This window comes from Pristis pectinata, chromosome 4, assembly GCF_009764475.1.
Source record: "Pristis pectinata isolate sPriPec2 chromosome 4, sPriPec2.1.pri, whole genome shotgun sequence".
Taxonomy (NCBI): domain Eukaryota; kingdom Metazoa; phylum Chordata; class Chondrichthyes; order Rhinopristiformes; family Pristidae; genus Pristis; species Pristis pectinata.
In genome coordinates, this window is record NC_067408.1 from 96621837 (window position 1) to 96647526 (window position 25690).

General features: G+C 38.4%; 2 protein-coding genes across 2 annotated transcripts in view; both read right to left on the minus strand.

The window, feature by feature from the left end:
* On the minus strand, positions 1-25654 carry LOC127569495 (zona pellucida-like domain-containing protein 1). Its single transcript, XM_052014206.1, has 11 exons — positions 25594-25654; positions 21566-21698; positions 19434-19660; positions 18207-18391; positions 17262-17334; positions 15602-15699; positions 14136-14219; positions 9225-9393; positions 7918-8032; positions 2444-2467; positions 1-780 (listed from the first exon to the last, which is right to left on the minus strand). The coding sequence occupies exons 2-11, from the start codon at positions 21672-21674 to the stop codon at positions 635-637; spliced, it is 1230 nt and encodes a 409-aa protein (XP_051870166.1). The 5' UTR covers positions 21675-21698; positions 25594-25654; the 3' UTR covers positions 1-634.
* LOC127569494 (uncharacterized) overlaps positions 1-25690 on the minus strand; it is a 534065-nt gene that overhangs the window by 10556 nt on the left and 497819 nt on the right. The window lies entirely within an intron of this gene.

Genomic DNA, 25690 nt, shown 5'->3' on the forward strand with positions numbered 1-25690 from the left:
CAATACCAAACCAAGCTGCATACACACTAAATTATCAGAGCAGCTCTCATTTTATTTTTCATTCTACTCTAATACAATGTAAGCTGAAGTGGTGTGTAAATATTTTTTTCAGTTTTACTCATTTACATCAGAATATTACTCTGTAATGCTTCCCATTTGCAGATTTTGTCAAAAACACAGTGTTCAGTAACAGTAAATGGAGAAGTCATCATTATGATTAAGCAACACTATATTTTAGAATTTAACCAACCTGATTTTCCAGTCTTATTTTAGTAAAATATTTAAATTACAAAGTTTAATTTTTAGGTAATATTATCTGCCATTATATTTTATACCTTTTTCGGAATTAAATGAAATTATTGCATAGAGAATGGTGTATGCCTATAATCTTTTTCATTGTGTCACAGTATATGATCCCAGCAGAGGTGCAGTTAAAATGACTCAAAGTTAAGTTTACCTTTCCTAGTAGCATTGAAATATATTGATATACACTACAAAATATGGCACATACTGCTGTTGGTTAAAATAGGAGTCATCACATCTAGAAAGCTCTAATGGAAGCCTGAATGGCGCACAAAGTCTTCAGTGAAGGGTAACTTGTTTATTTTTAAATCTTTTTTACATGCTTCCCAGCTTATTTTAAGGTGCTTTTTTTCTGGAATCTTCGATACAGTAGTATACCTGTTGCAATCATTACAATGCAGGTTACAGCTAAGATTCCCAATCCAACTCCCAGACCGGTGTACACACTTAAGGCCTGTTGAGCAGCTATAGCTGATGCTGTAAGTAAAAATAACAAATATGTTAAACAATATTTAAGAAATAAGACAGTCAACATTGTTTGTAACACACCAGCAATGCCAGATCCTTGCATAATAAATCAATGAAGATGTGAATCAAACACTTGTTTGGACTGAAAAAAATCAATCTCAGCACCTTGGACCAAGTAGTTGGGGCAGCAGGAGGGAAGATAGAAAGGCAATGGTGTGCAGGATGGCAAAGCATATACTCTGGACTACTACCTGCCATAAGATGCATGTATATAGGTATCAGTTACAGACAAGTTTGGGATCAGCTATGAAGCTTTTAGAATAGTTTACCAGTATTCATTCCTAGACTTAGAAATGTGAAATGACATGCAAATGAGGCAATAAGGTGTTGTGCTATCCAATGAAAAGTCAGCACCTCTATTTGAGAAGTGGGAGAAAACAGAAAGTAAAGGTAAGACCTCAAATATAATGTATATCCACAGAAATCAGTGCCAGAATTGTGACAACGTTGTTTATCTTAATTTTTAAATCCGACCACTTTTTGTTAGTTGTTTTTTTGTAACTTGACGGCATTGTTTAGATTAGGAATTCCTAAAGGGATGAATTAGAATTACTGACACATTAGTAAAATTTTTGACCATCTGTTCACAGAAAGAGTAAAAGTTAAAGTTATACTTTTAAAAGCCTAGCAAGTTTTAGAAGCAGATTGCTGATATGTAGTTAATGTTAAAGAGCTAGCTTTGCTGTCACCTGTCTGAAACTAAATAAACAACTAATTTGTTTTTCTTGGTCATTGAAAAAAATATCAGCCTTATTGTATTATATAGTTTTTTTCCAGATTTAAGAGAGAAGTCATGAAACAGGATAGTTGGTGGGATTTTCAAGTAGAAGGCTGCCTCAGAGGTTAGAAACATTGAAGGAACTTTACATAATGTCTTGTTTCTGTTAAGTAATTTGCTATGAAAAAGCGTGGCATGTTCTTTATTTTCTTTCATTGAATGAGGATGTTACCAGTCAAAACTTATACTGTATACTAATTAAGTAAGAACATTAATTAGAATAAGGTCTTGTATCATCCTAAATTTGATCTATCATTGAAGAGATTGAAGGAACATTCATGTAAAAGGTGTAGATATCTGGTTCAGGTCATAGAGGGGTTCTACTGTTATATCCCAGGGTCATACCATTATGTAATTCCTTCTATGCTGCTAGAAAAAATGAGAAATATGGGAAGTAGATACATGATGGTGTTTATCATGTGGGTAGCAGTCCAAGTATGTATGCAAGCAATTGGCATTACTGAACTCAGGAAGGTATCTATGGCCACCCTACATTTTTAACAATTGAAAACACAATCAGCTGCATCATAAAGGTTGAGTGATGTTGAATAGTGTGATATTGTAAAATGTTCTAATTATGTGAATAATTGTTCACTGATCACAAGGTTTGTATGTTGATGATGGGAGAATGTTGTAGAGAAATAAGTTGACCATTGTCCAGCATATATTAATGAACATTAAAAAGTTAAAATATCAAAGGAAAATGCCATAATTAGCAAAGGTCCATAATTAAATGCCACTTTAATATTTGGCACCTGTGTTCATCTCTCCCTTATCTTTGTGAAGTACTCTATGAAGCATTTAATGGTGTCTTTTAACAATAGATTCCCTTACCTGAATCATCATTTGTGTTCACCACTGTGGGTAAAAGTACAGAAAGAAAATAATTATGAGTAAGTGTTAAAGTAAGAGGTTCCAAACTTATATCAGTTAGCAAGACTTTTTTATGGTTGCTTTTTCTGAAATATCAGCATTGAATTCCATAGTTCCCACTACATAGAAGGAGGCCATTTGGTTCATCATGTGAATGCAAGGTATCAGAGCAATAGCATCTATTCCATTCCTCTACTTATTTCCAAACAACCAAAAATGCCCATCAACTCCCACCTGATTCTCCTACCACCCACCTACACCAGGAGTAATTTACAGTAACCACTTAATCTACCAACCAACATTTCTTTGAGGTGTGTGAGGAAACAGGAGCATGCATGCAAACCCACGCAGTAATAGAGTCATAGAGTTGTACAGCACAGACACAGACCTTTTGTTCCAACTTGTCCATGCCGACTAAACTGCCTATCTGAGCTGGTCCCATTTGCCTGCATTTGGCCCATATCCCTCTAAACCTTTCCTATCCATGTACCTGTCTAAGTGTCTTTTAAAACGTTGTAATTGTACCCGCCTCTACCAGCTCCTTTTGCAGCTCGTTCAATTTACTCACCACCCTCTGTGAAAAACTTGCTCCTCAGGTCCCCGTTAAATCTTTCTCCCTCACCTTAAATCTATGCCCTTTAGTTTCAGACTTCCCTACCCTGGGAAAAAGACCATGACCATTCACCTGATATATGCCCCTCATGATTTTATATATCTCGAAAAGGTCTCCCCTCAGCCTCCCACGCTCCAGGGAAAACAGCCCCAGCCTATCCAGCCTCTCATTATAACTCAAGCCATCCAGTCCTGGCAACATCCTTGTGAATCTTTTCTGCACCCTTTCCAGCTTAATTACATCCTTCCTATAGTTAGGCACCCAGAACTACACACAATACTCCAAGCGTGGTCTCAATAATGTCTTGTACAGTTGTAACGTGATGTCCTAACGTGATTTTCCTCGATGTCCTGACCAATGAAGCCTCGCATGCCAAATGCCTTCTTCACCACCCTGTCTACCTGTGTCAACACTTTCAGGGAAATATGTGCGTATACCCCAAGGTGTCCCTGTTCAACAATACTCCCTAGGGCCCTGCCATTCACCATGTATGTCTGGCCCTGGTTTAACTTACTAAAATGCATCACTTCACAGTTAGAGTATTACTACAGCGCAGAAACAGGCCCTTCGGCCCATCTAGTCCATACCGAACTAATCTTCTGCCTAGTCCCATCTACCTGCACCCGGACTATATCCCTCCAAACCCCTCCCATCCGTGTACTGATCCAAACTTCTCCCAAATGTTACAGCTGAACCCACATCACCCACTTCCGCTGACAGCTCATTCCACACTCGCACTACCTTCTGAGTGAAGGCCAATGCGCCAAAAGCTTTCTTTACTACTCTATCTACCTGTGACACCACTTTCAAGGAACTATGGACCTGTATTCCCAGGTCCCTTTCTGTTCTACTGCACTCCTCAGCCCAACAATTCACTGTACAAGCCCTACCCTGGTTTGTCCTCCCAAAGTGCAACGCCTCACACTTGTCTGCATTAAATTCCACCAGCCATTTTTCAGCCCATTTTCCTAGCTGATCAAGATCATGCTGAAAGCTTTGATAGCCTTCCTCGCTGTCCACTACACCCCCAATCTCAGTGTCATCCACAACTTTTTCTAGTTAAATTCCATCTGCCATTCATTCCTTGGCCCATTTTCCTAGTTGATCTAGATCCTGTTGTAATCTTAGACAACCTTCTTCATGGTCCACTATATCACCAATTTTGGTGTCATCCACAAACTTACTAACCATGCCAAGTTGAAGTGACTGGCAACGGGGAGCTGCGGATCGCGGTTACAGACGGTGCATAGGTGTTGTATGAAGCGGTCACCTAGTCTGCGTTTGGTCTCGCCAATGTACTGGAGGCCACACTTGGAGCACCGAATGCAGTAGATGATATTAGGGGAGGTGCAGGTAAATCTCTGCCTCACCTGAAAGGACTGTTTGGGTCCCTGGATGGAGGTGATGGAGGTGGTGTAGGGGCAGGTGTTACACCTACGGCGAGGGCAGTGGAAAGTCCCCGGGGTGGGAGCAGGACGTGTGGGGAGGGAGGAGTGAACTAGGGAGTCGCGGAGAGAGCAGTCCCTACAAAAGGCTGAAAGGGGTGGGGAGGGGAAGATATGCTTGGTGGTGGAGTCCTGTTGGAGATGGCGGAAGTGGCAGAGAATGATGTGTTGGATACATAGGCCGGTGGGATGAAATTTGAGGACAAGGTCTGGGAGGGGCGGGGTGAGAGCAGAGGTGCAGGAAATGGCAGAGATGCGAGTGTGAGCGCTCTTGATCACAGTAGGGGGGAAGCAACGGTTAGTAAAGAAGTTAGACATCTCGGACGTCCTGGAGTGGGAAGCTTCATCATGGGAGCAGATGCAGTGAAGGCGGAGAAATTGAGAGAAAGGGATAGTATCCTTGCAAGAGACAGGGTGGGAGGAGCTGTAATCGAGGTAGCTGTGGGCGTCATTGGGTTTGTAGAAGATGTCGGTGGATAAAGAATCTCCAGAGGTGGATTTTCTCTTCAGGACTGAAGATAAGGAAAGGGGAAGCCCAATATATAGGGGGGATTTTTGTCATCTTATCTTATCGCTCATCTTATAGAATCTCTTAGGATTCTCCTTTACCTTGTCTGCCAAAACTGCCTCTTTTAGCCCTCCTGATTTTCCTCTTAAGTATACTCCTACATCCCTTATACTCCTCAAGAGACTTACTTGATTCCAGCTGCCTATACTGGACATATGCATCCTTTTTCCTGCCCAGAGCTTCACTATGCTTCATCAATCAGGGTTCCTAATCCTGCTAGCCTTGCTACGGAGAATGTGCAGACTCCACACAGACATCACCCATAGCCAGGATTGAACACAGCTCCTTGGCACTGTGTTTCGAGAACACTGACTTGATTGTTCCAACACAAATATGCCTGGTGTGCCTTGTTCTTTTCTCCATAGATTTTAAATCATCCAAAGCTCTTAGCTTGCACCAAGTTCCATACAAAATTTAAACTTAGTAAGATGTTGAACTTCCTATGTGGACCAATTCTACCTGTACTCTGGTATGACTGTGAACACTTACCTTTTCTGGTTAGACTAAGCTTGTGTGTTTCTTCATCTAAAACTACACTCCCCCTCACATAATCTAAAAACTATCATCTGAAGGTTCAATGTTCAGTGTTGAGCAGGAAGCACAGAATGAAGGTGGTGAGAAAGGAATTCTCAGTAATGGAAATGGATGATGATTCATCAGGTTAGAGTAGAGTTCCATTTTATCGTGATCACAGTCAGATCCTTGAAGATGTACTTTCTTCACGAGGTTATAAAAATGTAAGTAATCATCAAATATTTGAAAATCAGTGTGTGTGAGTCCACAGCTGTTAAGATGAACTGGGTGAATTCTTTCAGAGGCATATATTGCTCTTCTCTCAACTTTCAGATTTCACTTTGTCTAGCAGTGGAAGAGGAGCAGTCAGGACCAGTGGTAGAAATGTTGAATGTTGAGAAACAAGACCCCATGTGTATGAATGATATCGCCAAAAGCCAATATATGGAAGAGAAAAGAGGTATATACTGAAGTTTTGGAGTACTTTCAAAGTGACTGTATTATGAGAAGATGGAATGGTATTTTAGGAGATGTGCTAATTTGCAATGGAACAGGTAAGATCCAGAGATGAGAGCTAATAAGGCTTGAGAGCTACTTACCTTTTAAAGTATTTGGAAGGTCAGGAAAAAGGAATTTAAAGAGATGAAGTTTGCTGCAGGATCATTTGGTGAATTGTAAAGCAAATTGAATCTGGCAAGATGGTATGAATATTTCAAAAAACAAGTGAACGATTGGAGTTACTATTATTGGGGTAGAGATCTAAGAGTTTAGAAGATTTCCAAGATGGCCAGATCCAGGGAATTGTTCATTTGGAGTGGGTATAGATGTGGGAAGTGAGAAAAGAGAAATCAGTTGAAAGCTGACAAGAAAAGGCAAAATGAAGAGGGATGGGAAGAGTTATGGCTCTGAGGTTCCTAGCAATCTTGGAGGGGTTACAAACAAGAAAACTGTGCAAGTCAAGGTGATTGAGGTGACAATGTATGTTTTTCCCAAAGGATTAGTAGAAATTTGGTGTCCCACAGTGTTTATCGAGACCAACAACTTAAAATTGTGTCCCCTCTTTTTCATGTGTACAATTGGTTAATAAAAAGTTACAATCGACACACCAGAACGTGGTGCTACTCTCAGATTCTATCCCAGTATCCTGCCCAACATAGCCAGAGCCTCACTTTCTGGGAATGCTGTCCCGGGAACAGATATTAACATTGGTTTACTTAGTCTAAGGATTTTGTGGAGATTCTTTTGGTGGCATTTTTCCAATGCCTTGAGATGCCTGCTCTTGGTAGTTCATGTCTCAGAAGCATACAGGAGGGCAGAGATTTTGATAGACTATGAGTCTTGTGCCGTGTTATAGGTCTTGATGTCTATGTACCCTTTCTCTCAGTCAACTAAAGACTGTGTTGGCAATGGTGAATTCATCTTCAATACCTGCATTCACCAAGAGGTGGCTGTTGAAATATGGGAAGTGGTCCACATATTCCAGGGTGTTACTGTAGCCTTTATTATCAAAGGGCAATGTGGTGCAGCAAGAGCAGGTGATGGAGGACCTCCATCTTGCAGGTGTTGGATGTCAGGCCAATCCTCTTGTATGCATCTGTAAAAGTTTTGACAATGGCTCGGAGCTCAACCTCTGAAAGTGTACAAAAGTGGGCATCATCTACACTGCAGCTCTTCTACAGAGATTTGGGTAATCATGTTTCTGCAGTGTAGTCTCTGCAGGTTGAACAGCTTCTCATTAGCTCTGAAGATTAGATCCACTTCTGTGGGAAGTCCATTGGAGGTGAGATGCAACATTGCAGCAAGAAAGATTGAGAAAATGCTGGGGTTATGATGCAGCCTTGTTTGACACCAATTCTCACTAATGGTTACAGTTTAGGCATGTTGTTTAGTATCATAACTTGCATGCCATTGTGGAGTAAATGTACGAGTTTCTGTGGGTGGCTGAATTTAATGAGTGCATTCCACTGTCTCTACCAATTGATGGAGTCAAAGGATTTATTGAGAGGTCAAAAAAGACCATTTGGTCAGGATATTATGCCCACAACCTCATATTACGCATATATTTTTGGGATGATTATTGGTAGGATCCTGGTTACCCAAACCTGCACACCGTCCAACCAGTGCTATAGAAAACCACAGTACAATACTTGGCTTCATAATGTGTCTGCTTTTCCCCTATCTTTAATATAGATCCAGGAGTGATCTTCTGCTGGGACAATTTGTTATTTAGTTCAATGCTAATGGTACACTTCATATTTTATGTGCATTTTAATTTGTTGAATTAACAAAGACATACCATTATCATTCTTGGTCAAGACAGGCTTGGAGCTAATTACTGAAGGGTTGGACAATTCATCTGGAACTGGAGTAGTGAGTGCGATTGGTGCTTCTCTTTTTCTCCTGGAACATTTCTAAAAGAAAAGGAAACATGATTTAGATGAGGTTTTCTGCAACTAGAAGTTGGTAGAGCAGCTGGCCTTTGTCAATATGGAGTGCATCGTATACTTCCACATCTTGAGTCCTTCAATCTTAAGTTATAACTACACCACAAGTCCATGACATAGACTGAACCTCAAGATAAAATTGAGAAATGGCACTCCATCTTTCTATTAAACGCATAACGAATCTGTCATTCCCATTTATACCTCTGCTAGATCTTATTTCTTTAGTTGTTCCCTTAAATTCTTGCACTGTCATCCATTTTCTCATTTAATTAGACTTTCATTTGACCACATTACAGATGTGACTTTCCTTTCTCTTCCCTCCTTTTAACTCTTAATCCCTCCCCATCCCCTTTAAGATGTGCTTATCTTTAAAACTTGAATTATTTGCTTTTATTTCTTGGTTCGATTTGAGCTGTCTTTTCAGTTTTTATTATTGTTTGACAAAAAAGGTGCCTGTTAAAAAAAATCACTACAGAGCTCAAGTGAAATTGTTTCTAATCACAACTCACTCACTGTTATATTGACATTTAATTTGCCACTACCAGGTCACCACCGTCACTTCACTGATGATGTATCCCATGAACAATGGAATGGATCAATAATCTATATGAGCATTTTAAAAGCCATGTGTAGCATTCGTAATGCAGAGTAAACGAAAGTGTGAATTTCATATCAATGACATTTATTGCCAGCACAGAGTTGTAACAGCAAAAAGAAAAGAATATTTTTTCCAAGTAGCATTCTGAGGGAGCTTTTTCATAAATTATAGAATTGTACAGCATAGAAACAGGCTCTTTGGCCCACAGCGTCTATGCTGACATTATAGGGTATTATTTATGATAATATATTATATATTATCAGGTAAAACAGAAAAATTCAAGATCTGTTTAGTTACTTTGACCCTCTTCTATTTCTGGGAAAAGATAATTGACCTGAAATATTAATACTGCTTTTGTCCTTCTGGATTTAACCTGACCAGATGAGAATTAGGATCTGCCTGAATTATGATTCCACCAATGCAGTTTGAGACATGGTTACGTTTTTGCCTGCAGCCAGAAGTCCAGCCCCATTAGACCACTAATTAGAACGGGAACCTTGGAACCTTATGTCCTACAGTTCAATTTAAAAAGGAAATCAATAAAATATTTCTTGTACTCACGTTAAATCCACTGCAAGCAGCCTGTGCACAGAGACGTGTAATGCAATGTAGATAGAAAGTAGAGACAGCCAGGTCTCGGTGCTCAGTGAAGCGGAATGCTTCAAAATAGAACCTCGCAAACTGGTCCTTTCCATTAGACACGATGTTGGTCTGTGGTTCTTTATTGCATCTATAAAGTTGAATAAATTATTTTAGCTCCTATCTCAACAATGAAAAGGGATTTTGTGGGATCAATAAAAATGGAGTTGAAGGAAATCTTGTCATATTTTGTGATGGGAGTCATTTGAATTGATTCTTGGTCCGTCTTGGGCTTTGGTGAGGTGTATAAAATAAGGAGAGGCAACATAAAGAACTGCAGCACATTATTACAGGAAAAGAAATGCTAGTTAAGAGAAAACGTGGCTTAGTTAATCACAATGGCACAGTGGAGGCATGCTTCCCTTCAGCATTAAACATATGGACCCCTAAAGCAGGAAGGATAGCCCTTTTGGGATAGCCCTTTTTACTGCAGATAGACCATCAACGTTGTCAGGCAGTTCCCTTGTTTCAAACAGTTCAGTGAAAAACTGGGGGATAAACCTGAATTCTGTGATTAAATAAGGAGTTGTGGTGATGAACATGATTCTTCAAAGCAGGGAAATCTCTGCCATCCCAAAGACAAATCTAATTTGCTTTCCATGCTGAGAATAATATCTGACCTGAGGAAAAAGAGATTAAAAGTAAATGCTAGCAATCAATTTAGGGGCAATCCAGCCAGTAACTGAACTCGGCTACTGTCCCATTGGTGGACTATCAGCTGTCATCCACTCAGTTAAATGGTGCAGCCCTGGCTCTAGACTGCCATCATCTGGACATAGACGGTCTGGGAACTTTACTTCTGGCTCCTTGCAACATGATGCTTTCATGCATAATTGACATCTTTCTAAGCTGTCCCTCAGTAGGTGGCTTGGATGTGCACAAAACACATAAGTTTAACATACATAACATGGCTCTATCTGTGGGAAATCATATCTCATGAATTTGGTTGAGTTTTTTAGAATTGATGAGGGCAGGGTGGTAGACATTGTCTACATGAGCTATAGTAAGGCCTTTGACAAGGTCCTGCATGGTAGGCTGGTTCAGAAGGTTAGAACACGTGGGTTTCCAGAGTGAGTTCACAAATTGGATACAAAATTGACTTGGTAGAAAGAGTCAGAGGGTGGTGGTGGAGGGTTGTGTTTCAGGTTGGAGGCCTGCCACCAGTGGTGTGCCACAGGGATCGGTGCTGGGTCTTCTGTTATTTGTCATCTATTTTAACGATTTGGATGAGAATAAAGGTGGCATGATTCGTAAGTTTATCGATTACATCAAAATTGGTGGTACAGTGAAGATTGTTGTCTAAAGTTATAACAGGATTTAGATCAGCTGGGAAAGTTGGCGAGGGAATGGCAGATGGAATTTAATTCAGACATGTGCAAAATGATACATTTTGGGAAGTTAAACCAGGGCAGGACATGCATAGTGAATGGCAGGGCCTGGAAGAGTGTTGTTGAACAGAGACACATTGGAGTACAAGAATATAATTCTCGAATAAGTGGCGACCCAGGTAGAAAGGGTGGTGAAGATGACATTTGGCATGTTTGTCTTCATTGGTCAGGGAACTCAATGCAAGAGTTAGGACGTCAAGATTCTCAAGGATGTTAACAGGATTGGGGGTTTGAGTTATAAGGAGAGACTGGGTAGACTGGGTTTTTTTCCCTGGAACATAGGAGGTTGAGGAGTAACCTTATAGAGGTATATAAAATCATGAGGTGAATGGATGCAGTGTTTTTCCCAGGTTAGGGGAGTCTAAAACTAGAGGGCATATATTTAAGGTGAGAGGGGAAAGATTTAAAGTGGACCTGAGGGGAAAGTTTTTCACACAGAGGGTGGTAGGTAGGTTGAATGAGCTGCCAGAGGAAGTGGTGGAGACGAGCAGAAAAAGAGAGATCTTGACAGGTACTTGAATGAGCAAGACATGGAGGGTTATGGAATTAATGCAGGCAAGTGGGATTATTATAGATGGGCATGATGGTTGGCATGGATGTGGCAGGCCAAAGGGGCTGTCTCTGTGCCGTACAGGTTAAGAAGTTGTGGGCATGCTATGTTGGCATCGGAAACGTGGTGACACTTGCGGGCTGCCCCCAGAACACTACACAAAAAAGACGTATTTCACTGTGTGTTTTGATGTACAAGTAACAAATAAAGATATCTTATTTTATCTTACAACTCCATGACTCCAAGTAATTTGGAAGGCAAACTAGGTTATAGGCCTTAACTGCAAGTGGGTTAGAGAACAAGTTGTATAGAATTTTATGTCCAGATTTCTTAGCTATCTGCAATCTGGACTTAAGAAGTAAAATGTTGAAGATAAAAGTGTTCTTCATGTACTTCAGAATTTATTAAGCACCAATCCAAGGTGGGAATTTGAGTTGGAGATACCATTTTGTTTATCCCACTTAACTATTGCTCTATTGAACACTCTATTACTATTACTGTACTTGGAGGCACCCAGTTCTTGCCCTTGAAGGCTAAGAAACAAATAAAGGTCCTTGAATTTCTAGCCCAAAGCATTTCTCTGATATTTCCCAGCACAGTCAGCTGGTATGGTTACAGCTGAAAGCTGTCAATCAGGAGTTTCCTCTCGTTCCACAAAGTATGGGCACCGTGGTTTGCTGAACAGTACGAGTCATCAGGGACTAAATATCTTGGATAATGGTTGTTGACGAAAGATAACCTAAATTATCTTAAAATAACTGTATGCTCATGTGTACATCGTCTTTATCAGAGAAATAATTGTCATGTAGGTCGCATCTGTAATATGCTGCCCTTGACAATATCCTGCCACCTGATGAAATGTTTGTACCTTTTCAAATTAATGGCTTCTTTACATGGTAAAAGTGATGAAGACATTTCACCTTGAAAGCTCAATACTTGCCGTCTGCTGATAGTGATGTGATGAATATTCCCAATGGTATATTGAAGAATGCAATAATTTGAGGACTTAATAAAGTTATAAGGTTCCCTTCTATTAGAAGAGAGATTTTGTTCCAGAGGTTGTATCAGGTCAACTTCAGCTGATATTACAGCTCTGTAGGATCATCTCTTGTAAAGCAGACATGACAAAGAAAGATATTTTCTGACTAGATTTATAAATACAGATTCCAGCATAGGGATGCTGTTTAAAATAATGTTTAAATGTTTCCTCATAAATTATGTAATCTTAAGATATCAGAAATTATAAAGCAATTGGCGCCCTCAATACCTTACATGGTAAAATTTAAATGTCTTCAGAATAATTAAGGAATAACTAAAGAAAGATTTTGTAAGGATCTGCGAACATCCAAACCACACTCCTAAAAAAGTTATTGTTGAAAATTTTCCAGATCTTGGGATTGTCTACAGGTACATCTGTACATTTGTCAACTGACCTAGTTACACATAAATTCTTTTCCTCAAATATAAAGCCAGAAATTGGTTTTGACTGGTATCCGATTTGGTAATCATATTTACAATATATATTAATGATGTTTATTCCAAAACTGATGTATAGATTCCACAGGGATTCTGGAGAATTAATAGTCTTGTGTTTCTCTAACTCGTACTAAAACAACAATCTAGGATAGAGAGACTTGGGGGAGGTAGAGGGAGAGGTTAATTGTGCTGACTTATTGATTGGTATAAAGCCTGAGGAGCAGAATGGCATATTAATGCTATTACTTATGTTCTTACAAAAACAGAATAAAATATAGAAAATATCCAAATGAATTTTACATATGAGGGAAAGGAAATAACAAAAACATACGAAGTATGGTAGAAAGGTTAGCATAGTTGCCCAAGAGATAATTTTTGCGGTAGTTTTTAAATCTGGGCAAAGAAGTGGAAGTTTAGTGAGGAAATGTTAATGATTGGGGCTGATGTGTCTATAAGTAGTGAGGCAGAATGAATCTAAAACCATGAATAAAAACGGAAAATGCTGGCAATACTCAAAAGGTCAGGGAGTATCTATGGAGAAACAGAGTAACATTTAAGGTTAATAATGCTGGAAGAGGTGACAATGATGGGTTGGAATGTGACAGTGGAAGGATTTTTAAAAAATTTAAGTTCAATTTGTTGAAGAACAGTGTAAGCCAGTGAGGATAGGGGTGATAGATAAATTGTAATTAAAATTGGACACAATGTATGCAGCTGAATTTTGGATCAGTTGAAGGATGAAAAGCCTGCATTGGGGACACTAGATTTTGTTTTCTCGCTTGTATCTGCAAAATCTGAGTTTGCTTTTATAATAGAATGACGAAAGAGGCAGAATCGTATATGACCAGCTTTTCATCATCTTTACATTGCCTTAGGGGATTACATTGGGGAAATGAGTGCCCGTGCTTACAACAGAAGTTATATACTGCAGATCTGAATAAATTGAGAAGTTCTTCCTGGGCCCCCTATCTAATTCTTTTCAATGCATGGTCATCTCAAGTTAAATCAAGTCGAGATTATTGTCATATGCACAAGTAGATGTCTGCACAAGTGCAATGAAAAGCTTACTTGCAGCAGGATCACAGGCATATAGCATCATATAAGCAGCATTCACAAGAAAAACATAAATTAAACATAAATTATACACAATTTTACAAGAAAGAACACAATTAGAACAGAAAAGAACAAGGTATTGTTGGCCCTTATACTTCATCCTCAGATCTAAGGTTCTGAGAGGAACAGTCAGCATGGCTGCCTATAATCCAGTCTCAACATTGAATTGTCTATTCCTTATGACTTTCAAGAAGTATGTAGATTGCAGTAGTAAAGGGGTGAAAATATGAGACGCACCTGTGAGACAAAATTAAATTGGATTGATAGATAATTATCACAGCAAGCTTTTAGATTCGGAGTACTCACCCAACGAAGAGGTCATAGCTTTGGGAAGAATTTAAGTGAAATGGTGAAGTTGAAGCATAGCAACGATCAAGAAGGACATTGAACCTATGTGGTTGAAGATAAATCATGATAAATATACAGCAGGCATTTTCACATATGTATTTCTTTATCTTTCCACTACTTTCTGTATATATCCTTTTAAATTTCACATTTGTATTCTCCTGACAGGAAGTGTCACAGCTAATTTCTCATTAATCTTTGGTGTCATTTTTAGCTGACTTTGCCTAGCATTGTGGGGCCAGTAACTGCTTCTAAGTCTGGTCATGAAATAGAACTCCTCTGAGATAGAAAGTATCTTGATCTCCAACTTAGACAGGAGTTGTCTGGAACATTAGCAGTACAAATTCTGATCAGTTCCACAGATAACCAGTTCCAAATTTAACTATTGAATTACTTTTATGGGCTCTTCTGGGGACTATTGCCATATGTTATTGTGACCACAAATTTACCTTGCTTTGGGGGTGTCGATCTTACAAATACCAGAATGCGTATTGCAGCCAGCCTGATGAGTTTTGAACAGGTTGTGGTCTGAGAATTCTAGGTGGTGGCCTTTTGCTTTTGGAAAGGACACACAATGCAGGAGGCTCAAAAGGAAAGTTCAACTGGCTATAGCCAGGTCAGATAATAGGCAATGCCTTTGACATTGTCAAAGCCAATGAAAGTGGTGACAGTGATTCAGCTACTTGCTCCACATCCTTCTCAAGTTACATTTCAATAGAATTTTGCCTGTTTTACATTATTGTGCAAAATCAAAATTCAATTTTCTCATTGCAGACAGTATATTGTGCAACATTCAGGTATAGAAATTTATTCAGTATGTTATGGTATGAAGTATTACTTTGAGTTTTAAAAAGGAAATCAAATTTTATTCTGCACATTGAGGCCCATTTGAATAGAAATTGTTTTTCCTTATTTATATTTTTAATAAAGTAATGTTGTCCTCCTGGTCATGGAATCTATCAGTTATATTTATTATGTGAACATTAAATACTATATAAATTAGGAAAGGCAATATTTGGGCGGTGCAGGAATACCATTCATGAACATGGCCTACCTTGCCCTGAGTAAAAAAGGCATTGAATTAACGAAGTATGGTTGACGTGCCAGACATGCCAGCTGCATGATTTCAAATGACAGTTTATCTGTAAAATTATTCATGAAGAAATACTTCCAGTATTAGTGATTGTTTCCAGTTTTGATTCACTATTTCTCAAATTATGCCCTGTAGTTAGTTAGTCAATGCTTTCAGGACAAAAACCCCCCTAGATCAATATATGTTACAATAAATTAAATCTTTGCGCAAACCTGTAATTTGTGAAAAGAGCACATTAACTCGCATGTGATATTTCTCAGGCCTATGGTCTGTTGTGAAATAGAAGACAAAGCAATTCTACTTATAAAACTAAAATGATTTTTACTCCTCTTACTTATTGGTTAAATTGACAGCTTTCACTTCCACATAAATCTTGGTTTTCAAGATGAGTCCTGTGTCTGGGATGATCAAAGAATTTGTATAATCTGAGTCCTGAAAAAGAATACAGTTTTAGCATACTTTTGGTATGGTAGTTTTACTATTTTTGTACATTGATTTGGTTGTTTAGCCATTTGCTTTTCTTTTATGGACACCATTTTCTCTTCTAGTATCACTCCTGCCTTGACAACCATTTCTTGAGTTTTTACTATTTCATTTCTCTTTCACTATCTTATGATTTGTCTATGCTTCATCTCTGTATCATCCCTTACCAACTAATGTTATGCAGGATCCTTTCTTTGCCTACATCTCATTTCTTTGTGCAGCAAGGTTTCATTTCTGAATCTCTTCCCTTTCCAGCTTTCTTGTCCCTCCTGTTCCACCACATCTGATTTTCTGTTCTCTCAAAATCCAATTTATTTATAAGGCCTTCCCTCACTCGGAGAGAGGGCCTTACATGGCATAGGGGGATCTCATAACTGCCTATAACAAGCCAGTTAAACTGACACTGAACGTGGGTGTGCTGTAAACCCAAAGGGGAGGATGTTGCCTTTATTTTATCCACCTGATAAATCCTGCTCCATCAAGTACTGGGTTTAAAATCCCAGAACTTCCCTCTTGTTCTCACCATCCCGCTCTTTGCAACTTGTAACTTGTTTTAGTTCTAACTTTTCCCGATTCTGACAGATCATTGACCCAAAGCTTTATTTTTCTCTCCACGGATGCCACCTGATCTGAGTATTTCCAGTACTTTCTGTTTAGTTTCTATTTTCCAACTGTATTTTGCTTTTGTGGGTTAAAACTTGTCATTTAACCTTTTCATTGAAAATGTAACAGCTGTATGAATTACACCAGTTCCTCCCTCTTGCTATTAATCCCGATATTGCTATTAAACCTGTGCAAGGTTCTCTTTCTTCCTGAGACCAAATGGCAGCTGTCCTCTTTATTATTTCTTTTGTCTGAGAACCAGCTGCTGCCCTGTGTTAAATAATCTGTGTTTGAGAGATGCTCATTTACACCACTTCAGTCTCAGTCCTTTGTCCTGCACTGTCCTTTCCTGCTTTATTCTCTGGTTAAAAAGCAGTATTGTACATGACAATGTATTTGGTGGGCTTCATACTGCCTCACTATACTCATCTATTTTAATGTTATGCCATTCTCTATTCCTCACTTGTGTTCTTTCTGCTTAATTGATTATGTTATTTACTGGTATGTTCAGTTTCTCTGGCCTGATTTATCCTTTCTGTAAATGTTTAATTTCCTTACAATCCTATCCATTACCTTCTCATTTGAACAGCATGTCAACCTATACCTTGCACTGCATTTTGAAGTCATTCTCATTTTTTAATTACTTTTCCATAATGGAACCCATCAATCTTCCAGGAATTTAAATTAATGTTCAGAAAATTGGAGATTCTAATAACTCAGTAACACGAAACTCTGTTTCCAAAGCTTCAGCTTCTTTCCCGAGCATTTTTATTGTAATACATTTGATATATAAATTAAACAAAATTAAAGGTTTGGTTGGTAAAATGTTTAGCACATTTATCCATTGTAAATTAAATTTTGGTGGAATTTGCAACTTTGATATATTAATAGGTTATCAAATAACTTACACTGTAAAGCCGAAGTGTGAGGGTGCTCCTGAAGGTACCGTTATTGTCCTTGATGGCTATACTTACTCCTGCACTATAAATGCAATCAAATTAACCAATCAGTATGAAATTATAACCACATGATGCATCAAAGTTTCTTATTATGATAAAAATCCATAAGCTATCAGAAACCCTAACTAAATTTGAAAAGTAGCTAGATGGGCACTTGGAGTCTATGACCTACAGTGCTACAGATTGAGAGCTGGGATGTGAAATTAGCTTAATTAGATCTCTTTTTCTCAGCATGGATGAGTTAAATGTCTATGATTCTATACTTATCACAGTGGATCCTGTAATATCTTGACTAACTCAGGATCACAGGAAGTTTACAGCATTGTATATATATTTTCTTTCTGGAAACTTAGCTTTCTGGAATCAGTTTTGAAACCGTCAGTTTGTTCTCTGTTCATAGGGTGGAAGTGAATTCTGGAAGAGAGATTAAGCTGAAAGGCCATAATTGTTATTGACTTTTCTGTGTGAAGAAGGACACTGCCTGATGGGGCAACCTCTATCCTATTTCTGTTTGTAGGCAAGGTGGGATTAGGCTGGGTAGCTGTTTTACCACCAGCATAGACGGGATGGGTCAAATGGTCTCTCTTTTTGTTATAAACTTTCTATTATTCTAAATTATAATACCGGTGAACAGAAATGCAATGCAGGAACTATTATTTCATTTGGGGGGGTGGGGAAGTTGGGTGGGGGAGAGATTGACGTTATTAAAATCTGTTCCTTTGTCTCAATACATCATGTGAAAGTAGCAATTGACCATTGTATCACTTAAATTAAAAGGCAAAAGAATCAGCAGATATGAATTTAAAGCTCGTATTCTAAAGGTGCATTTCAATTCTAAAATCCTACTTAAAAGAGGATTCAGCTAAACAAGTAATAAGCAAATTCTTTACTTACACATCCAGCCTGGTATCATTGAGGAAGTACTCCAAAGGATAGGAGCAGGAATACAGATACACCAATTCCTGGTTGTACGTTATGATATTTGTTACTGGGTCATTTGTTTCTATCATACCACTGATATTGACATATTGGATGTTTGAAAAGTCTTTAAAAGCACCCGTTCCTTGAACGCTGGTGATCTGTATGCAGAACAAAATATATTTAAGTACTGATGTAAAATAAAAGTTTGAATATTATACTAGACTGAAATACATTCTTAGGCAGTGATGTTTATAGTGTTGCTCCAGGGCCTCTTGTAGAGTAACTTGCATTTATTTTCTGCAAATTTCCTGCTCATTATACTTCATTGCCTCCCAGATGTAACCCCTGATTAGGATAGCAACTGATCATTGAGTCATAGACATAGAGTCAAAGAGTGGTACAGCATGGAAACTGGCCCTTTAGCCACTGAGTCCGTGCCGACCATTCTGACCACTAAACCCCCTTTTATACGAATCCTACAGTAATCCCACTATATTCTTCCCACATTCCCATCAACCCCCCCCCCCCCCCCCGCCACCGCGCCCCAGATTCTACCACTCACCTACACACTAGGGGCAATTTATAGTGGCCACTTTGTATGTTTTGATCAAGAGTGTTTACTCTCCTATCCATTTGTAGAACTGCTTGTCCTACACTGACAGTTGCTTAATTGCTCTGTTTGGGAAACCACAGATGGTAATTTGTGCCCTATCATTCTATAGTTTTGGGTATTGCAGTGTTTCTACAAATCATCCATGAGTAAGCCATTAGTTGGGATTGTAGGAACACACAGAAAAATTGTAAATAATGTTCTCTTAAGAAAGAAGATTGAGAATCAAACAGCAATGTAAATAATTTAATTTCTGGTCACACTTTTTATATTTTTTAAAATATTTCTTAATCAATATTAATTTTCTGTGGAAATTCACAAATGTACTATATATCATTCATAATGAGTTATAATTTACTTTTGCATTTATTTCTTCCAGTAATTTTACCTTTTATGAGTTAGTAACTACATTGGGAATTGAGAATTGTAAATAGTATGTATTCTTCCAATCCTATTTTCAATTTTAATATTTAATGCTGTCATAAGCTATAATTTCCAAGGTAATTTCTACATATTTCTGTTGAATAGCAACATATGCCATCATATTCCTCAAAGTACGAACTTCCTTCAGGTAGCTATGACTAACATACCGTCAGTTTGTTTCCACAAGATGTAGAGTTAACATCACTGATGGGAAATGAAAACCTGAGAACAGGAGGAGAAATTGATGCATCCACCGTTCCATGGCACTTTGAGTCATCATATTGGTTGTTTAAAGCCACATGACTCTCGTTGTAACCAGCATAGTAAATTGGGCACAAAAAGATTGACAGCTGCACATCTTGGGTCCCACAGACCACTTTGATATCATCATTATCTATTAAAAAATACAACATATATTATTATGTCGCATTTCAAAATGTTGCAGTTTTTGACAGCAGTGTAGAAGTTTGACATTGGTGGTTTTATGGATGATTCTTATTTTTCAGAATGGTTTTAAACAAGGAGCAGTTTCTTGACATGGTATCACCCCCACGATATCACTACTTTGAGCCCAGATACTAATAATTCCTAGATATCATTTGCATTTATTTAGATATAAACTGCAGCAGACCTGTGTGCCTGCTCCAGGCAGGATAAGATCATGCAACCTGGAAACCACTCACCAGCATCAAGGGGAGCTACGGAGGATTGAATCTGTTTGACACGTGGGAAAGTAGGGGTCAAATAGAAAATGCCTCATGTTAAATGGCATCTCAGAGAAGCCTTCCTGCCTGCAATAAGTGGGCTACTCAGCTACTTAAAGAAATGAGTCCATCTAAATTGCCCAGAAGAAAGAATTGAAAAGGACTGGATTATAATCCACGAGGAAGTAGTTGATAATGGCAGGTCATTTGAAATGTTAAACTCTTTGATACTTAATATTGCCAACACTAATTTCTGGATGAGTCTTCCTTATTTGTCCAGATCTATATTTGAGTAACTGAGCTACCTGGGATAACTTGGGATAAAATGTTCCTGTTGCTGCTTGCAACTTCTTGTGTCGTTGGTGGGAGATCAATGGATATTTTGGATAAATGAAGAATTTTCTGAATTTCTGCAAATCTTTCATCAAAGGCAATGGGGCATCATGCTTACCCACTTATATATTGGTAACTAAAATTTCATATTCTTACAAAAGTTGTATTTTCAAGCTTCACAAAACACCCAATTAAGATAAGATAGGATATCTTTATTAGTCACACGTACATAAAAGCACACAGTGATTGAAACTGAACTTTTAAGTATTATTAGTGTTCACCGAGATGCATTGGTGTGTAAGTAAAGTTCTGTCGCTTAAATAGGTTTCTGAATAACTGACATTGCTCAAATGTTATTTTCTCTGCTCGGGCTGTTTTTAAAGGCCAGTAATTCAACTTCCTTTATGTGTGTCTATGTCTCTTGATTTTGCCATATTTTGCATAGTATTATTCAAAATCAATCACTACATTGACTTCTAAACACAGATAATATTGGCTGCATAAATGAACAGTGTGTGTAAATTCTTATCCTCACAATTTTCTTTTTTTAATATCCACCTTTCCTATTGTGTGCAACACTACAGAACCTTGCAAGCATCTGATATTCCACCCAAATGTACATTCCTCATAAATAATTGAAATGCATCATTTTAATAACAAGGCTTAGAGACAATTCAGGGAATACATTTTCACTTAAAGAATGATGGGGGTCTGGAACATACTGTTTGAAAGAGGGCAGAGATTGAAATCCTCAGTAAATTTTAAAATTATTAGGATTATAACTTGATGTGCTGTGGCCTACAAGGCCATGACCAAGAGCTGGGAATTAGAATTAGTCTAAATAGCTCCCTTGTTTGGGTGGCAAGAATATAATGTTCCAAATGGCCTCCTTTTATGCCATAAATTGCTGTGATACTTTGTTTCAACCTTGTCCTGAATTTCACGTCTCTGCAATGGCATCATACAGAGCCCAATTTTGGCCCACAAGAAAACTTTCCAGCAAAGACCATCAATAGTGGTTTTGAGCCCAGTGGCATTCACTACTTTGGAAATGAGAATAAATACAATTAATTATGTGACCAGTTATAATTAAGAACCAGAATATAAACAGCAAGAATGACCTAGTTATGGGATATGCTATGAGTGGGTAGAAATCTCTGTTAAGTAAAAAAAAATTGCATTGTCACATCTGACTATGTTAATTTACAGAAGACTGATTCTGTAATTTAGTGTTATAGATCTTTTATTTTTGATGAGATTACCTGGAAGTCGATAGGTTGGTCCACAGTCTTGATTATGAATGCTAATAGTTTGAGAATCTGTTCCCTTGAGAAGTATGATACCAATTAATGAGTAGATGGGGAACAGCATTTTCTCCGTTTAATAGTTAGACACCTGTAAACAAAACACAGGCAGACTAATAAATGCCAATACTCCACCATACATACAGTATATTTTCCTTCTTGCATCTCATTAAGTACTATTGTGGCTTCTTTCGATCATTCCATTCATAGTGTGGAAAATGCCATTGGTCCCAGTTTTCTGGCCATGCCTTTGTGCCTGCCTTTAGGTCCCCAAGGACACCTCCTCATTTTCAGTTCTCTTTCCTCTCCTCTGATATCTATATCCTGCTTTAACTATATGAAATACCTCCTCCAATGCACTAGCTGCATTCAACTGAAAATAAGAGATTGCTGTTTACCCACCATCACTCTATCTCCTGCCGAGTTATTGTCCTGATAGCTGTTGATTTTTTTCCTTTGTAACCCACTTGAATGGCTCAGGTACATGGCTCTTTTTACCACCAAGTTTGAAAAGAGAAGGGTTAAAAGAACTAGTGATCGAATGACAACAGAATAGAATTACAAGTTAGGTTTAGAAGTAGGATAATCTGACTTTCACCTCATCTTCATATTCCTGTCTATCCTTATACCACAATAACCTTCATCCCTTTGCTTATCAAGAATCTATCTACCTCTGCCTTAAAAATATTCCAAGACTCTGCTTCCACTGTCTTTGAGGAAAGACTTACCACCTTTGAAGAGAATTTGCCTCATTTGCATCTTAATTGAGTGACTGCTTACTTTTAAGCAGTGACTACCAATTCTGGATTCCCACAAGACAGGCAAACATCCTCTCTGCATCCTTTCTGTCAAGGCCCCTCAGGATCTTGGATGTTTCAATCAATTCCCTTCCCACTCTTCTAAACTAGATCTGTCCAAGGTTTCCTCATAAGACAAGCCATCTATTCCAGGTGTGACCATAGTAAATCGTTTTAGTTTTAACAAAAGCTGATAGGTTTAGTACTCTTGTTAGCCTAATTGACTTTGTCTTATAACTAAATATGAATCATCAATAAAGTCTCTCAAGGACCGCAGAAACTTTTCATGGGTGCTTACTTACACCTACTAATTAATTGCGTGAAGTTTAAATATCTGGATTTGGCCACCCAACAAGCACAGTGCAGGGTTCTTTTATCTAATTTAAATGAGGTGGCACAGTGGTTGGAAAAAGGGTGAAAATTTAACTTTGTGACCAGCCTCTACTTCACAACCTTGTTCTCAATTTTCCCCATCGGCCTTGCTGGGACTGCTGTTGCTTCCCCTTCCCTGGAAGCCACATGCAAACATTAGTGAAAGAGTTTATCCTGAGTTGCTGATTCATTCCCTCTCCTCTCCCATACTTCCCCTGAGAACTTCATAGCATACAATTGCAGGTCAAAGCTGGGAACAGTAGATTCCTAAGATCAGAGAATGCAGGGAATGATCTGCCATAAGATTGGTTTCATTCACTCATGCAGGTGTTAGTCTCAGTGAGATCTGCAAGACTGTAACTCTCTTAATCTTTGGGCTTTCTCTGGCCCTTTAAGTGCAGAGCTGCCTTTTATGGTGCTGCGTGATGGTACCGCTGGCACGGTAGCATAGTGGTTAGCATAATGCTTTACAGCGCCAGCGACCCGGGTTCAAATCCGGCCACTGCCTGTAAGGAGTTTGTATGTTCTCCCCGTGTCTGTGTGGGTTTCCTCCGGGTGCTCCGGTTTCCTCCCACATTCCAAAGATGTACAGGTTAGGAAGTTATGGGCATGCTATGTTGGCGCTGGAAGCATGGCGACACTTGCAGGCTGCCCCCCAAATTCACTACGCAAAAGATGTATTTCACTGTGTGTTTCGACGTACATGTGACTAATAAAGATCTTATCTGTTGTACCATCATCAATCTTCTGTTATCAGGCTCTGGTGTGCTCCCTTTGTTTAACAAAAAAATTATCTTGTATCTACTGTGCATATTCAGTGACCACTGACCCATAGAAACAGGTTGTAGACCAAGAGGAATTGTTGGTAGAGGATGAGATGAGTGGTAGGGCAGTGTGATCCGGTTGAATTCTATTTCTTCACTGATGCTGAAGAAGAATTTGGCCAACAATTTCAGGTATTTCTGTTCACACAGTATTTTTCTCCATCAAGGGTAAAAGTAAAGAAACTAATCATCAACATGTTAATAATCAAACAAACATTAATGATTTTGATAAATCAATAAAGCAACACCAAGTGGTCTTATTGTATAAAACAAATATTTTGATGACATTTATAAAGAGCTTCATAGCAATACGTAATCATCTGTTGTACAAATTGCCATCTAATACCTAATGCAATTTGACAATAATATCAATAATATAGTAGAACTTCAGATAAGTAAACCATTGTGAAAAGAGATGTTGGTCAAATTAGGATAACAGTGCAATTTTTAGCGGGATATTTGGCCACATATACAACCATACTCGGAATGTTAACGGAAATATTACATGCCTATACTCTGTAGATGCAAACAAGGCCAAACTTGGGGCTTCAATTCTCTTGCCCTTTTCCTCTCTTTTTCCAAAGATATTGGTTTTTGCTTCCATAGGCCTCATCCAAGTGAGCATTCTTCACACCAGAGCTGAACTATGTTATCACTACACAAGTCATCACAGCTGAACCTTGTCAGCTGTGGATCAGTTGCCAGCACTCTCCCACTCTGGAGACCCAAGCATGACTATCAGGACTGACACGACATTGCAGTAATGAAGTTGTGCTATACTGTTGAAGTTCCTTTTCTTTTGCCTGAGATATTAAAAAACAGATGTCATCTGTTCTCTTAGATGGACATTAAAAATCCCCTGGCATCCAAGGGTGAAAGTAATTGTATTTCATTCCTTGTCCTGGTCAATTATCTCTCAATCAACACATAAAATGTATAGTCTGGTCACTGTTCCATCGCTGCTTTGGTGAGCTTACTGTATACAAATTGGCCACAGTGATTCCTGCATTACTTCAGAGACAGCACTCTCACAATATTTTTCATTGGCTGTAAACCATTTTATAATGTCCTGAAAGTGGTGTAAAAGGCACAATATTTCTTTCACCTGTTTTCTTCTGAAGGAACAATATGTCTCTGTTAATGCAGTCCTATAATACATGTGCCAAAGAGAATAGTAATCATATGTGAATCCAGAGGGTGAATGTCACCCAATATTTGACTGGAAGGGCAACATCCTGAATCTAAATCTGTCTGCACTCAGTGCTCACACATGTATTTTTCAACCAGAGCTACAGAAGGAAGGAACTTTGGTTGCAGTTCTCCTTCTTAACTCTGGGTAGAGAGGCTAATCTTACCATCTTACTGTTGTCCTAAATGACATCAGCTGTATAGACATCAGAAGTCCTCCAAGTGGCTTGGTTAGCTAGTGCATGAACCTCTGAGCTACCTATCTAACACTTCAGTTTTAAATATTGTACAATTTTTAACAGGTATCTTTGATTATTTTGTTCCCTGGTGGACCTCCAATGAAAATTTCTTCTCCAATGTTCTCTATAAGACAGTTTTCTACTGAACTTAGAGAACTGTAGAATGAACAGTGAGAATAAAGTTAAACTAAAGGAACTTTCAGAGTTAATCCAGAGTTCCAAAGAATTGTTCAATTATTCTCCTGTTTAAAAATGATTATTATTTCTAGATAGACCAGACCACAAAACATACTGTGACTTTCTTTTTTGTACTCCATTATTGCTATTCTTTTTTGGTTCTGAACATGATACTTGTTTCTTTTTCTTCAAAATTCAGAATAAAAATATCACAATAAGTTCTAAATCAATGGTTATAATATGTACAGGTTCTACATAGACCATAATTGTATGTAATATGCCTAAACAAGTCAATTTACAACATGTTACACAAATGAGCAGGTCAACAAACAGTTAGTTTCTAATATAATTCATAAATAAATCACAGATAATAGTAATGCAAAACATACCAGTTTGGGACAATCCAGAATACTCGGTGATACTTGACCTCTCAATATAGTGCTGTCTAACTTAGGGATGTGTTTGGCGTCCTGCAGCTTCTGTACT